This window comes from Phaseolus vulgaris, unplaced genomic scaffold (assembly GCF_000499845.2).
Source record: "Phaseolus vulgaris cultivar G19833 unplaced genomic scaffold, P. vulgaris v2.0 scaffold_109, whole genome shotgun sequence".
Classification (NCBI taxonomy): Eukaryota; Viridiplantae; Streptophyta; class Magnoliopsida; order Fabales; family Fabaceae; genus Phaseolus; species Phaseolus vulgaris.
In genome coordinates this window covers 1-16554 of record NW_027174143.1, presented here as the reverse complement: position 1 = coordinate 16554, position 16554 = coordinate 1, and the positions used below count along the sequence as shown (strand labels likewise).

At 45.1% G+C, this 16554-nt stretch overlaps 2 protein-coding genes across 2 annotated transcripts; one reads left to right on the top strand and one right to left on the bottom strand.

The window, feature by feature from the left end:
- Positions 1-1551, bottom strand: LOC137817530 (uncharacterized). Its single transcript, XM_068620814.1, has 4 exons — positions 1045-1551; positions 797-834; positions 160-328; positions 1-66 (listed from the first exon to the last, which is right to left on the bottom strand). Exons 1-4 carry the CDS (start codon positions 1549-1551, stop codon positions 1-3), a joined length of 780 nt encoding a protein of 259 aa, XP_068476915.1.
- A 2672-nt stretch (positions 1552-4223) lies between these two features.
- Positions 4224-4910, top strand: LOC137817528 (uncharacterized). Its single transcript, XM_068620813.1, has one exon. It carries the CDS (start codon positions 4224-4226, stop codon positions 4908-4910), a length of 687 nt encoding a protein of 228 aa, XP_068476914.1.
- Positions 4911-16554: the final 11644 nt, after the last annotated feature.

Here is a 16554-nt window from a genome sequence, read left to right as displayed (position 1 = left end):
CTAAGATCCTAATCTATACATTTTACGGTACCCTTGGTTAGATATATTCGTCATCAAATCCTTCATCTGCACGAAGACTACCAAAACCAAAGAATAAGAATCTTCCAGCAGACAAAGCATAAGGAACTTGAGGATGAATCTGCACATACTTTGATTCACCTCTAATTCGTAAAGAAAGTCTGCCTTAGCAACAGGATGAGCAACACCTTCACCAACCAAAATTGGCTCCCTTGTATAAACAACAAAACCACTATAACTGATAACATCTTTTCCAAAGATTAGGAGCTCCCCTCCAGTCATAATATGAAGAAAACCAAATATCCAACGCCTATAGACAAACAACATTTGATCCAACTTAGAAGGAGATGACCACTAATGATTGATCATCCACCAAGGGGAGAACTTTGTGAACAAAGAAGTACAATGCTTAAAAAAGGCAACTAAAACCAAAAAGCACCTCCTCCAAAACTAGTTATAACACTAGCTTCCTAGTAATTGATCCGTAGGACACGCATCCCAAATAACCAATGTCCCTCAAAAACATCGGCACGCCTCCAGGGTCCCCACAATAGAAACCATCATAGTTTATGTTGTCTGCTCCACACAAGACTGAAACAAAGATTTACTAGGCCCCTTAGAGAAACGCTACCAACAGATGCTCTTTGTTGTTTACTTAAGACCGCACCCTTTATTTTCTGGAGTAGGTTTAAGGAAGTAAAGAAAGCAAAGACACAGACCAGAGGATTCAAGGATAAAACCTCTCCATCCACATCCCATCCTAACAGTCCCAACTTACCAACTAACAACATCATCAACAAAGCTACCATACAACCTCTACAAAGCAACAAAAACTACCATACACCCTTAACCCTTAGTATTGAGATTATTCACAGTCTAAATTGTAAAGGCAGAACAAAACTCCACTCCCCTTGTGTTGAACAGAATCTTAACAGGTGACAGAACTTCCGTTCATCACCTGTAACTTTTTCGACAAAGTTCAAGATTTAAGAGCCAATCTAAGAAGGAAAAGTTGAAAGCACATACCATGTTTGTCATCCACAGTCTGGATCTGGGTTGTGCCTGATGGAAGATTTCTTGCGCATTAGGTTTCCCTTGCTTAAAGATAACAATATTTCTTTGTTCCCACACGTCCCTCGCTATTCCCAACCACAAACCTTTCCATACCAGAATTTGCTTGGTTCTGAAATGCACCAGGTGAAAGTTAACAAAGTGAGACTTCAAATCCTTATGTTGGGCATTCAAAATTCCCATCCATCTAAGACATAAAGACCACACCTGTGCCACGAAGAATTCCAGGAATAGGTGTTGATAAGTCTCTTCTGAAGTTTGGCATAACCCACATTCAGAGAAGAAACCTACCACTCCTCTTCTACTTAAGCTGATACGAGTTGGCATTTTATCCAAAAGGACTCTCCATGCAGTAGTCAAAGCATTGGTAAATGCTTTAACCTGCCACAACTGTTTGAGGAAGCCATCAAAATTGTAATTAGCTTTACTTTCATCCCATACACAAAAGTAATCTTCCTCCATATTTAGAGCCCAAAGAAATACACCTGAGCAGTTGTTGTTTTTGAGTAGTTATGAAGTGTCTGAATATATTTGTAGATAGAGAAAGGAACATGGTGGACTCTACCATGCATCATGTTCCAATAAAGGGACTAAGATCATACTCATAAGAATGATAAAGAGCATATTAATAGTTATGAGGTAATATTGAACTGGATGAAAAAAATACAAAAGGACTCTCCACGCAGTTGTCAAAGCATTGGTAAATTCTTTAACCTGCCACAATTGTTTGAGGAAGCCATCAAAATTGTAATTAGCTTTACTTTCATCCCATACACAAAAGTCATCTTCCTCCATATTTAGAGCCCAAAGAAATACACCTGAGCAGTTGTAAAAACAACTAATTATTTTTTATAAAATTAGTTTTCATTTAATTATTTCTAATAGTGCCACTTAATTTATGAAAAACAAAATGATTAAATGAAGATCTTTAGTATATACCATTATTGTAATTGTTATTACATTAGAACTAGAAGTAGATAAATGAAAACAAAATGTTGTTGTTGTAAATATTGTTGTAAGTTTAAAATGTTTAAATTTTGTAAACTATATTATATTTATTAAAATTACAACAATAATAGGTTTAAATATATTAAAAAAATTAAACTATAATATTTTTTTAACTTATTAAATGTAATTTCTTTTCTAGTAAAATTATTAGGGGCGTAATTTATATACTTAAAAATTATACATTTAAAAGTCGTATACTTTTTTTATTAAGAGTTGAATAAAAAAAAATTAACAATCAATTACAATAAATTAAATTGGATTTTGCATTTTTTATATAGTTTTTTTTATAAAATATTTGTGTCATATTGTAGGGATTAAAATAGTTTATTTTGGCTCTTTTTGCACCATATTGTAGGGTGAATCTTGAAAAATAAGAAAAATCTTCTTCAAAATGGTGCACATTCATTAGCTACCACTGTACTGGTATGGGCTACACCGAAGATCTGATCACCCTGACTAAGACTCAAGCTTGCTAACCGAGATCGCGGAAACCTGGCCGAGACCACAAAAGCTTTGCCGAGACAAGGGAAATCGCCATTAACGCTCAAACCAAGGTCAGTGAAGTTAATCCGTCATTAAGGATTAGGTAATACACTCATAAGTGAGATCCATTCCACTAATCAGGACCAATAAGGTAAGTCCATTAAAATAATATAAATAGCACACATCCCAAGGAGAAAGGTACGTAATTTATTACTGTGCACCGACCCGAATACTGATCACCCGCTTTACTGACTTGAGCGTTGAAGTGCCTTCCACAAGTACCCCCCCCCCCCCCCCCATTCGGTGTTCACCCGAGCTCGAGAGCCAAAATTTCAACTCTGAATCTTTAACAAGTGATCTTGAAGAGAATATGAATCTTGAAAAGAGTTAGTTTAAAGATTTATTATTCTCTTTAAACAGCCAACACACAGATTTAGATATTTGCAAACAACAAAGAACTTATTCAGGATCTTTGAAGAACATAATGAATAAGCCCAGAAAGTAAACATGGGACCCCCGAAGATGGGGCCCACGAGGAGTGTTCAGTTGGTTTGGAACGAGCCTCGTCAGGCTCACGTGTAAGAGGACCGAGGAGGTGTCGGCTTGGGGAGAGGCGAGGAGTCCTCGGCCCTCGGCACCTGAGTCATAATAGTGGTTTGAAGAGCACATCCCAGCTACCAGTATGGAGAAGCCCAACCCACCAAGACCATGCATAAAGGTGTAGGGAAGCGGCAGTACGCCCCACCGCTAGAGAACCACTGGAACAAATACGACTCGTTAGAGTCTAGTTCCAGCAGCGATTGCCATGCATTGGACGTCAGGGGGCAGTGAACGCTCAGTATGGATGATCCCTCTGATGTTGGGCGTATGAGTTGACGCCTGAGTGGTCATCCCGCGCCAGTTGCACTTCGAAAGGGCAGCCTCACTCACTGGAGTCAACCTTAGCTTAAGTTACGATGACATGAGGGCCTGCCTGCAGCGATGCTTGAGTTAGAGACAACCACGTGGCAAAAGCACTTAAGTCAAAGGTATATAAGCTCTCGCTGATAATAGACTAAGGTACTTTTTCACACTTTACACACAAGTAATCTGAGAACGAGAGAGAATTCAGTTACGCGCTTCCTTGAGTACAGTGTTTGTGGTGTTCTGTTACGGAGGTGCAACGATGTTTTCTGCCATTACTGACTTGAGCGTCAGAGTGCAAACGGTCGCGAGGGCTCCCATTTGTCTCTCTGTTTTCGGTATTCAAGGCGGCGAAGGGTGATGATTGGAACGAAGGCAAATGAGTCCTTGAAACGCAACTCGTAGACATGTACGAAGGTGATCTAGTCGACCGGCAGGAACAACAACCACCTTTACACAAGAAACAATAAGGAAAGAAAGCACTTGAAAAGAAGATGCAAGAAACCTAAAACAACAACACTTTTCGGCAGTTTAGCAATGACAGAACCTCAACCCTTGACCAAGGCACACAATGAACAAGCACACTTGAATTCTTTGAGAGAACCTTTCAAGAAAACATTCAAAGCTTTTGTCCCTCAATGAAAACTCTTTTATCTGTGTTAAAAAACGTGATCACTCAATATTTCATGTGAGATGTGTCTACCGACCCAGACGAGCATATTGATGCATTCACTACCCACATGTGTCTCTACACCTCGGATGACGCAGTGTTATGCCGAGTGTTTCCTACGTCTTTGTACGGAGCAACCCTTAGTTGGTTCACCAAGCTCTCACCCAACTCCACCAGCCGGCTGCGCCACCTGACATCCATCGCCCTGGTGGGCATCCGCCAGGAGAAGGGAGAGTCCTTGAGAACCTTTGTTGACAGGTTCAGCAAGGTGGCAATGAGCATCCAGAATCTGAGCTCGGACGTTGCCATGCATCACATGCTGACAACCCTACGTCCAGGGCCCTTTGCTGACAACCTGTGCATGCAACCGGCCGATAGCCTGGACGAGCTGAGAAAGAGAGTTGCTAAGTACATGCAGCTGGAAGAAATCAGAGAGTTCCGTAACCAAGCCCGTGCCGAGGCTAGTGGAGATAAGAACAAGGAGGAGAAAGACCTCCAAGGCCGGCCGAGTCAAAGGAACGACCGACGCAGATACAACCGGGACCGACCAATCCGGTTCTCTAGATACACACTCGTGACGGCCGAGAGGGGAAGAATTCTGGACGAGGCTCTCAACGCCAAGTTGATCCCTCCTCCAAGAAAAGTGGTCAGCCCAAATAATGTCGACCGAAGGAAGCAGTGTCGCTACCATCAAAATAGCGGGCACTCGACGGAGGAGTGTGAGGCTCTGAAGGATAAGATCGAGGAACTTATCTAGGTTGGGCACCTCCGCCGATTCGTCAGGAACGGCCGAGACCCACCCCGCCGAGCGGAACCCCCTAGGCGAACAAGGTCAGCATAGCACGGTCGAAATGACCAAGATCACAGAGACGACCGACAGCCTAGGACCGACAAAAGAGGTAACCGAGAAGTTATCAAAACCATAGCTGGCGGCTTCGCCGAGAGAGGGAGCACCAACAACGCCCGGAAGAAACATTGAGCTCTACACCACCTTCAGCGAGGGGAAGAACACCAAGACTATAAAGATCCGGTATCTGGTCATCGATGCCAATACCTCCTACAACATCCTCCTCGGTCAACAGGCTGATGGCCATAGTATCGACCCCTCACCTGGCAATGAAGTTCCCTTCGAAGACGGGGGACATTCTTACGATCCATGTGGACCAGAAGGAGGCATGAGAGTGCTACGCCGAAAGCCTCCGGGTGGAACCCTTAAGGTACGACACCTCTCCCAAGAGAAAGTCCTCCCGAAAGGACCGCTCACCCAGGGGGGGCTCGACCAATGTCAGTTGAGCCAACAGTCGCGTTGGTAAACCTCGATCCCCAGGCGACCGAGGATAGATTGGAGGCAAGAGAAGAGCTTAGGAGAGTACCCCTCCTAGACAAATAACACAACACTGCTGTAGGGACGACCATGGCCGCTGCCGAAACCGAGATCATGGACACCGGGCCGAAGAAGAATATGGACATGTTCTCATGGACACCGATCGACATGCGGGGGTGAGCCCTGACGTCATCACCCATCCACTGTCGATATTCAAAGAAGCCTGACCAATCTCCCAGAAGAAGAGGGATCTGGGCGATGAAAAACACCTAGCAGCGAAGGGAGAATCCGAGAAGCTTCTATCGGCCGGATTCATACGGGAGGCCCGATACACGATTTGATTGGCCAATGTCGTCATGGTCACCAAACCAAACAACAGCTGGAGGATGTGCGTTGACTATAGAAACCTCAACAGCGCATGCCCAAAGGATACCTATCCCCTCCCAAATATCGATCGCCTAGTGGATGGGGCGGCCGACCATCCATCACATAAGGCCGGAAGAGCTGCACAGTATCATCGGTCCCTTTGTGCTAGGAAAAGGGCAGACCAAGTTCCTCCTCGTGGGAGTTTACTATTTTCGAAATGGATCGAGGCCGTACCCCTTACATCCATCTCGGCCAAAAACGTCCAAAATTTCGTATGGAGAAGCATTGTTTGCCAATTCGGCGTCCCCCACACAATAATCACTAATAATGGTCGATAGTTTATTGATCGAGGCCTGCAATCCTTCTATGACGACCTGGGCATCAAGTCTGCTACGGCCTCGGTCGAACACCCGCAAACCAACGGGCAGGCCGAGGCTGCGAACAAGGTCATACTCAATGAGCTGAAAAAAGCCTAGGCAAGGCAAAAGGCTGATGGACCGAGGAGCTGATAGAAGTACTCTGGGCGTACAAATGCACCCCCCAGACTACCACGCAGGAGACACCCTACAACCTGACATATGGGGTCGAGGCCATGATCCCAGTCGAGGTGGCCGAACCCACCATACGAAGGCAGATGTTCGACCTCACCCTAAACGAGGAAAGCCTAGCGGTCAACCTTGATTTGGTACGTAAGTTTCGTGACAAAAGCAGGATTCAGGAGGTCGCCTGTAAGATCCGGGTGTCAAGGAGATACAAGACAAAAGTCTGGCCGAAGAGCTTCCAGAAGGGAGACCTTGTTTGGAGAATGCGCAGCAACGCGAGAAAAAATGAAGGGAAGTTCTCGTCCAACTAGGAGGGACCTTTTCGAGTCTGAGAAGTCACAAAGGGGGGAGATTATCACTTAGAGTGGCTTTCGGGCAAAATTGTACCGAGGACGTGGAATGCCACGCACCTCAAGTTTTATTTCATATGAATTTAATAAAGTCACGCACTCTTTCCTCACCCTACCAGGGAGTTTTGATGAGGCGTTTTCCCGCAACCCCTCGGCTCGGTCAGGATGAAGCCCTAACCGGCATACCCTGCCGAGATCGATCAACCAGGTTTGGTCTGGATGAAGCCTTAACTGGCATACCCTGCAAACACCTCTCTCGGCTTGGTCTGGATATAGCCCTAACCGGCATACCCTGTCGAGACCGATCAACTAGGTTTGGTCTGGGTGAAGCCTTAACCGGCATACCCTGCCGAGACCGATCAACTAGATTTGGTCTTGATGAAGCCTTAACCGGCATACCTTGCCGAGACCGATCAACTAGGTTAGGTCTACAGGAAGCCTTAACTGGCATACCCTGCGAACACCTTACACTCGGCTCGGTCTGGATGAAGCCCTAACCGGCACAACCCTGCCGAGACCGATCGATACACACCTTAGTTAACATTGTAACTTGGCACAAACAAAATCACAGTTAATGGCTGACCGCCCATATTAACTTGTTCGAATAACGCAATCATAGTTAATGGTCGACCGCCCATATTAACTTGTTCGAATAACACAATCACAGTTAATGGCCGATCGCCCATTTCAACTTGTTCTATTAAACAATCATAGTTAATGGCCGACCGCCCAACTTGTTTGATTAACGTTAATCACAATTAATGGTCGACCGACCATTCAACTTGTTTGATTAACGCAATCACAACTAATGGCCGACCACCCATTTTACCTGTTCGATTAAGCATTCATAGTTAATGGCCGACCGCCCAAACAATTAAAGACCAACATTTTAACTTGTGAAAATTCATCTTAGATACAAAAAGCAAGGGCGATACATTGATAACTGCAAAAGGGGAGGCCACACCCTAGCCTTGGAGTAGAGAGAAAATATGAAAACAAGAGAAGGCCACACCCCGGCCAAGGGCTAACCTATTCTGGATTAACTTCAATGCATTCTCCCTCCTCAACCTCGGCCGACCCAACCTCTTGTGCAGCCAAAGCAGCCACCTCAGAACTCACCACCGACCGACCCTTGTAAACCTAATAATCGAGGTCAAAGCCACTAGTGGCCGGCAGCCCCCCAAAAAGCACGTGGGTTTGGCACATGGCTCGGTCAAATCATTGCTTCAATAGCTCCTTCGAGTCTTCGTAGTTCTGGTCGAGCTCAGCCTCAGCCTCGTCCTTTGCAGCTCGAAGGTCGACCATTTCAGTGGCCAGGGACAAGAGTTTCTCATCTCTCTCCTCAACCATCTTCTTCAGCTCGACGATCTCAGCGCTTCGGCCTTCTCCTCCGCCAAATGCTGTCTCGCCTCAGCAGCGTGTTGTTGGGCGAGCTCCCTCTCAGCCCCCTCCTGAGCAATATTGGCCGAGAGCTCACTGTTTGTAGCCAAAGACTGCTTTAGGTCCTTAGAGGCCTCGACCAGTTGATGCTCCAATCGAAACACATCCTCGGCACGAAAATCTCGGCCTTGAATCTCGTGCTCGACGAGGACGATCGAGCGACACATCAGCTCCAAACCGCTCCTCAACAAGTCCGAGGGGGAGACGCCTCGGATCGACTCCCGAGTCTCCTCAAGGAGGGCCACACAAACTCTTCGCGTAAATTGGAGGCCACCCCCTAGAAGATCAAGGGGCGATGGTGAAGCTCTAGCACCAGCCTCAAGGGGCCCCACCACGTTCTCCACCCACCTGGGCGAGGGCGAGCCGGGGGAGGTGTCGGCATGGACCCAGGGGAACGGGTGGTGGTGGCAACGTTCCCACCATCTCTTGGGCCTTTTTTAGATTTCTGGGAAGGGTCGGGACGCCGAGCCCTTATGCGCAGGCATCTCTTCGATGCTACGACTACTCTTTTGCTCGGCCGCCCGCTGTCTGTGCTTGTCAAGAGCACTCACAGCAGCCGGTCGTTCTTGCACCATGATATCTGCAAAACAAAACAAAAAATAAACAAGTGTTAGAAGCGCTATAAGACCGACCGAAACAACGAAACGACCGACCGAAAAAGTATAAACAAAGACCCATACCCCTTACGACCGCCCATCACGCCGACTTGGGATCAGCCTCTGGCATGGAAGCTTCCTCGGGAGGGCATCAAAGAGCGAGAGGACCTCCAGCTCATTGGCGCCCTCTGTCGACCTCAGCCAGACCTTGAAGTCACAAGGCTTACGAGTCCAGTAGAGGAGAAACCTCGACCGACCGGCCTCATAAAAGAAAAAGGGTCGTCGCCTCCGACCGAACAATGACCCTCACAAACCTCTCTTTAAACCTCTTATAAGAGACGGCGAAAGAGTCAAATAACACACTCCCCCTCGACGAACGAGTGCCAATAGGCCTTTTGGACGAAGTGAGAGGCGTTACATCACACGACAGGCACATTACATCACACAACAAGGGAAAGGCCTGAAGGGACGCCTAGGTTTTTTGATGAATCTGGGTGGGAGCCACATTGAGCACCCGAAGGACGCCAATCGTGAACTCATCAAAGGGAAGAGACACATGGAGGTATGAGAAAAGGCACGTATACATATAAAAGAAAGGGGGACCAGTGCCCGATCGCCCCAAGCACACCCTCTTGGTGGGCTCACAGGGCAAAACGCTAAAGTAGCGAGAATGCCCACCTGCCTTTAAACCGGGTGCTTGGCCAAGAATTCGATCATAGCAACCTCGGTGTTATAGTTGGACGATATCTCAACTACCTTAGGGTCTACCCAGCTAAGGTCCACCAGAGGAATGGCCGTCGGGGGAGAGTCCGACCGGTAAATGGCATTGGCCGGATCGTCCCCCATTACGACCTCTACCTTGTGTGGCGCCTCGGCCACCCCGACCGATAAGGAGTCGGTGGTAGATGATGAAGAAGAAGAAGAAGAGGAGGAGGAAGATTGTTAAAGGGGAGGAAAGGGGCGACCAAGGGGAGAAGAGGGGTGACCGGAAGAAGAAGACGTAGGCCGAGACAGAGTCGACATAACTAACCTTACAAAAAAGAGAGAGAGGCGAGATTGAGGGCGGGAGATCACTCGGTTCTCAGAGCAATGAGCGAGAAAATGCTCGGCTATCAGACAAACTCACAAATTAAAAGCACAACGTCTCGACACTGTTGGGACCTCTATTTATAGGGCCCAAGGGCCTCAGAATTCGAATCATTGGATCAATCTCAACCGTTAGATCTCTTGGATCCAACGATCCACAACGCTTCCCCCCGAAAAACCCCTCATAAATGCACGTCATGTCACATCACACCGCCAAAGGTCACATCACACCTCGGGAAGCCCAATAGTCATGCGCCCAGGGGAGGCCAACCGATACCCTACCATTAACGATCGACACCATAACGTGTCTCGGTCTCCCTGCCCAAGATGACCGACACCCTACCATTAAAGACTCATTGGACATAACCGTCCTCGAGCCTAAGGGGCAAGTGTACTGGTATGGGCGAGACCAAAGGTCCGGTCACCTTGACCGAGACTCGGGCTTACTGACCGAAATCGGGGAAACCTGGCCGAGACCACAAAATTTTTGCCGAGACGAGGGAAATCGCCATGGTCGGCCTGGTCGGCCAACCCATACATCCATTAATGCTCCAACCAGGTCAGTGAAGCTAATATGTCATTAAGGTAAGCTAATCAGGCCTAGTAAGGTAAGCCCATTAAAATAATATAAATAACACACATCCCAATGACGAAGGTACGTCATTTATTACTGTGCACCTACCCGAATACTGATCACCCGCTTTACTGACTTGAGCGTCGGAGTGCCTTCCGGAGGTATCCCCCCCCATTTGGTGTTCACCCAAGACTGAGAGTCGAAGGAGAAGCGCGAAGATGAGAAGGATCCCAGTCAAGCACTCAACAACCTGCCCGACCGAAGGAGGAAGACAAAGACTTCAATAGTTCTCTAGGTCCCATCTACCTAATAGGAACAATTGGCGCCCACCGTGGGACCGAGAGAAACTAGCTAAAGAAAAAAAGTAGATGGTCTCAACCAGAAGTATGGAGAGAATGATTGAAGCCGACCAGACGATGTTGTTATCTCTGTAGAGAGATGGTCGAGATGAAGAGAAAGACCGAGGAGACTTCTCAGAAGAACGAGCAGGAGTTGCAGGTTCTCCACATGGAGAACGAAGAGATGAAAAAGAAGCTGGGGGAGGTAGGACCTTTTACTGTGCCGACCAACGTTGTCAGCAGCTCCTACACCTCTCCCCCTAACCCAGGGACGCCGAAGGGGCGAGAGACAGACTCCCTCCGTGGGAGACCGAGATGGACGAAGAGTCATGCCTGGTCAGGTTCCCTCGAACGACCGTGACAGCCGACTCGACCCGCCGAAATCCTTTGGAGACTCAACAAAAGTTCTAATCAAAGGCTGGGGAAAATATGTTTTTCCCAAAAGGACGGAAAAGAAGGTATAATGAAGGACGTTTATTATGTACCCGATTTGAAGAATAATATTCTCAGTATGGGACATTTATTGGAGAAAGGTTATTCGATTTTCATGAAAGACCAAATTTTGCACTTGAAGGACAAAAAATGGACATGTTCTTGCAAATGTGGAGATGACAAAGAATCGAATGTTCAAACTCAACTTAAAGAGTACATTGTCCATGAAGTCCTTTGTGATGAAAAAAAGTGAATTTGAAGTTTCAAGGGCAAAATCAAGTAGCTTGGAAGAATTGTGCAATTTATTAACTAATGAAAAGCATAATCGTCTGAATGAAAGGAGTGTCCTGGTATCTCAATTGGAGAGTGTTGAAGCAAAATTTGGTAACCTAGAAAGAGGGTTTACAAAATTTGAAGAAGTGGAGAAAGAAAAATAAAGTAGAGTTAATCAAGTAGAAGAACTCCATTTGTTGCTTTTGGCACAAAAAGAAAAGGTGAATGAATTCTTGTCCAAATTAGAAGCCCCTTATAAGTTTTCAATTTTACTTGAAAATAGTGGTATGGAATGGTGTTGAGGCATTACCTACCAAGGATATATGGTCTAATCATTATGTTCCAAGCTCATTGAAGCCAGAGTCTTTCCTAAATCCTTTTAATTCAAAAGGTGAAAGTGAAGAAGATTTTGTTTGGAAAATTAAAAGTAATTCAATTCAAAATTTTGCATGGATTGGTGCAGTGAAGAAAACTGAAGTTGCTTCTAATCCAGAAGAGTATGGTGAATGAAGAATATTAAAGGTTTGAGTTTAAGGGGGGAATTTGTTAGCATTAAACTCAAAGCCCTCTTCAGTTTTATTTTGATATTTGAATAGCCAATAATTATTGCCTTTAATTCTAGTTTTGAATGTCATTTATACTATGATTTTAAATGTCATTTATAGTATAGGTTTTATGAGAGAGAAGGTAGAATTTGAAAAGTCTATTGTAAGACTATTTAGAAAGAGTGTATTCTCATATCAAAAGTAGCCGTGAAATAAAAGTTATATTCTTTGTTCACATATTACATTCTAAAAATGGTATTTCTAATGCCTCCTAACTTCCAATGCAGATTGATGGCTTTTATAAAATACATAGTTTAAACAAACCCATTATATACATGTCATCTGACCAACAACACTACTTCAAACTAAGATTGCTGATCTTGAACACCTCAAGAACTCACAGCCAATCTCAGCAAACACAGAAAACGAATTGTTCAACAGAGTACAAGGATTACACTTGTTACAGAAGATAATCTGAAATCAATACAAGCATAATCAAATTCCAACACTTTGATCAATCACAAACTCTTAGCAATCTCAGCACTTTGAAAAAACTCTTTGAAAAAACTTTTTCAAAGATTCTTAATTGTCAAATCTGTTTTTCTGAATTTATTCAAAGATGTTGTTTGTTATCAAATCTTAACTAACTCTTAAATTGCATTAAAAGATTGGTCAAAACATTTAATGACTGGAGCGTAAGCAGTTAAAACATTTAAAGCTCAGTCAACAAGAAAATAGTTTTTCTGTTATGGTCCCAAAACAAACAATCGGTTGTTTCCTCGAATCAATCAGTTGATTTGGTACTTTAACAGTTCAACCATTCAAAATAGTTTTCAATCTTTTTCTCAAAACACCTAAGTATAAACAATCGGTTGTTTCGACAAAACAATCGGTTGTTTTAACTTAGTTTGAAAACATTTTACTTTCACAAAGATTGAGAATGCTAATGCTTTAGATTTAATCACAGGATGGATTACAACATATAAACTACCCCAGAACAAAGCTTAAACCAGCACAGCAACATCAAGCATAGCAGAGGCTTCAACATCCTTCAAAGTATTTGGATTCTTCAAAACATGAACACCACTTGGTTCAACAATCTCCCCCTATTTGTTGAAGACAAATCCCTGATGTTTGTGTTGTACCTGATTAAATCTGAAGCAGTTCCTGCAATAGAACTTTGAGCAAAACATTAAACTTCTGATATTTTGTTAGCATACAGATAAACAGTTAAAGTTCAAAACACCTAATATCATAAACATATTACATAACCTAAACTGTTTTATCACTGAAACCAGAAACTCAAAACACAGCATATATCTCCCCTATTTGTCTTCACAAATAGACAAAGATAAGAGATAAAACAAGATATTGTTTTTATTACATCAGAATTAAAGCAACAACAAAAGAAGGAAGGAAATTTTTAAAAAACCAGAAATATCAGCCAAAAACAATCGATTGGTTATCGAAACAATCGGTTATTCTTCATTCATTCTTCTTCATCAGCAAACTGAAGATCAAAGATTTGATTCTGAACAACTTCAATCTGTTCATCCAGAGTCATAAACCTTGCATCCATGTTGTCAAACCTGGTGTCAATCCTTTGGAAATTACTAACACAGAGATCATGGAGGCTCCTTTGATTTTCAGCAAAGCTATCAAGCCTATTCACCATGAGTCTTTTAAAAGGCGACATGGTTTGCATCCTTTCTCCTTGATGTCCATCATCAGCACTTGGTCCATCATCTTGAAAATCTTCAGGTGGATCTTCATGTTGAACATCCATATCAGCAGGTTCATCTTGTTCAAGATTAGCAACACCACTAGATGAGGCACCATGATCACCATCCTTGCTTATCCATTTTCCACCTACTTTTGTAAAACCCATCTTGCTGAGTGATCTATTGTTCAACTCTTGAGTTGACTTGACCAGCTTAGAAGTTTCATCTTCAAGATTAACTTCAAAATAGAGTAGAAATTTAGATATCAAAACAGCATATGGATAATGATAATCACCTAACCTCATGACTTTTTGCACGTGTTCTTTGATTATATGAATCCAATTGATCTTGATTTTCTTGGTGATGCAGAAGATATAAACCGGATCTTCTTCAGTTAGCACATAATGATTACTCCCCCTTGGAGTTAGAATCCAAGTTACAATGAGACCAAGCAATCTCTCATCAAGTTTCAAACCTCCAACCGAGCATGTACTAACTTGAGCATGATTATTCTTCAAGCAACTTTTGTAGAATTGGATTTTGTTAAAAACCTCCACCACACCAAGGTTTCCCTTGTTGATTCTCAGACCAGAGAACTTAAGTCCAGCAACAGCAGTCCATACTTCATGAGTTATCTCCATTTCTACACCTTTCACATGAGAAACTAGATTGTTTCCCTCAAACTTCAAGTTTGTGTAGAACACCCTCACCAAATCTGGATAAATGTTTCCCTTCATCTCCAGGAACTTTTTGAGAGATTGATCCTTGAGCAGCCTTCTCACATTATCAAGCTTTTGACTTTTCAGCCAATCAAAGCATACAACCTTGGGGTTGTTTATCTTCTTGATACTTGTTTCATACCTATACTTCTCAATGAGATCATTGTCTCCAGAAAACCAGCCTTCTAGCCTTCCTCCAGACCTTACAGCCCTGGTTTTGACTCTCTTTGAGGTGGAAGGAGTTGATTCCATGACAGCTGTACCGCCCTGGTGGTCGGATGCGATGACGTGGCATCCTGTTACAGTGTAGGCGTGTTGACAAGGCGCCAGGTTGACAGTTGGGAAGGAAGTCGGGAGGCACGTGTAGTCGCCGATAGTTAAGTTGGCGTGTTCCGATCTCTAGCTTACCAGGATAGGCGATCGCCAGGTTGAGGACGAAGTCGCCAGATGCAGACTCAGGCGACCAGGCAGTCGGAGATCGCCAGAACAAGCACATCGCCGAAGTTAAAGGAGAAGCAGATTATGAAGGCGGCCGGCGAGACCACAGGGAAGGTGTATGAAGGCCCTACCTCGCCAGTTTCAGTAGAGATCGCACTCCTGAGTTAGCTATGCACTGGGCAGTACCATGCATAGGTAACTTAGCCAAAATGAGAGTAGAAGCAGCGCCAAGTCAGTGAGCTTCCAGATGATGGCACGTTTACGGTTGGATGCAGGCCACGTGTCCAAGCCTGTAACTGCCAGGAGAGAGAAAACCACCAGGTATATAAGAGTTCCTAACAGATTTTCTAAGGTACGCACGTTCAGTTCATACACTTTACGCTTGCGAGTGACAGAGCTGTTTGTGAGAGAGATTTGCACGGTTCCAGTTCTTAGTATTTGGTGATACCGTCACTGACTTGAGCGTCGGAGTGCGATCGGCCGCAGCGGCGCCGTATCGTTTCTTTGCAGGTTCTTGAGATAGATCCAGAGGAGGAACGGAAGTGAGAAGCGGCGCGCACGTCGATCCTTTGACGAGGCATTCTCCAGCGCTCCGGTCAACAGGCAGGATCATCAGGCGCCCACCGTGGGGCCGTGTAAAACGTGCTCCCATCCACAGCGTGAGTTCGTGGAGGTTTTGAGGTTTTCTGCGCGGGTTGTGTGCTGGTGCAACCGTCGTTCTTGGTTTCTCTGAGTTTTGTTCGGTGAAGTTTGTGTTTTAAACCGTTCGTTCGGCTTTTCGATCGGTGGATTCGAGTGCTTTCGAGTGGTTGTTTGGTTCGCGGGGAAACGGTGGTTTTTGGTGAAGCTGCGATTTTCTTCGAAGGTTCGCGGTGTTCTTGAAGTTCTTGCGCAGTTTCTTGAATCTTCTCCGATCGGTCGCTGGTTCGTTCGTGGTTGAAGTGTTATTTGCTGTATTTCTGTGGTTCGCTGAAGTTGATGAGAAAGATGAGGAGCAATCGTTCCAGTCCTATGGCTCCCGTCGCAGCTGAAAGCGACGCCGCCATGACCATGGCGCAGATGGCAGAAATGATGCGCTCATTGCAGGCCACTGTAGAAGCCTCGCGCGTCGAGCAGGCGAGGATACATGAAGACCTGGTCGCCTCTCGCGCCAGGAACGAGGAGCTCAGCAAATTAGCTGAAGAGCTACGTCGAGCTCTTCAGGAGCAGCAGGTTCGTTCTTCCGCTGAAGAGGTGGCACCGTCGACGCCGCCTCGTGTTTTCCCAATGCCTTTCATTCAGGCGATTACCGATACGCCAATTCCCACGAGCGTGGTCCCGGTTAAAGCTGTTTTTACTGGCGTGGAAGATCCAGAGGCTCATCTGACCACGTTCAACACACAGATGATGCTGTCAGGGGGGTCGGATGCTGTCTATTGTAAGATGTTCGTGAGCACGCTCCAGGGAACGGCGATGGAGTGGTTTGTGAGCCTGCCTAATGGCCACATAACTAATTTTCAGCAATTCTCGAAAATCTTTGTCGAGCAGTATATTGTGAACAAGGCACCGCCCAGGGTGTCCTATGACCTGTTTGATATAAGGCAGTACCACGGGGAGTCCCTCAGAGACTACCTCAATCGCTTCGGAGCGCAGATGGTCAGGTCGCCGGCCAAGGATG

Coding starts and splice junctions, on each gene's coding strand:
- LOC137817530 (XM_068620814.1), bottom strand. CDS start 1,551: ATGGAGGAAGATTACTTTTGTGTATGGGATGAAAGTAAAGCTAATTAC. Junction 835..1,044: donor GACTGTGGATGACAAACATG/GTATGTGCTTTC, acceptor GTTGCTTTGTAG/AGGTTGTATGGTAGCTTTGT. Junction 67..159: donor ACTTTCTTTACGAATTAGAG/GTGAATCAAAGT, acceptor GTCTTCGTGCAG/ATGAAGGATTTGATGACGAA.
- LOC137817528 (XM_068620813.1), top strand. CDS start 4,224: ATGTGTCTCTACACCTCGGATGACGCAGTGTTATGCCGAGTGTTTCCT.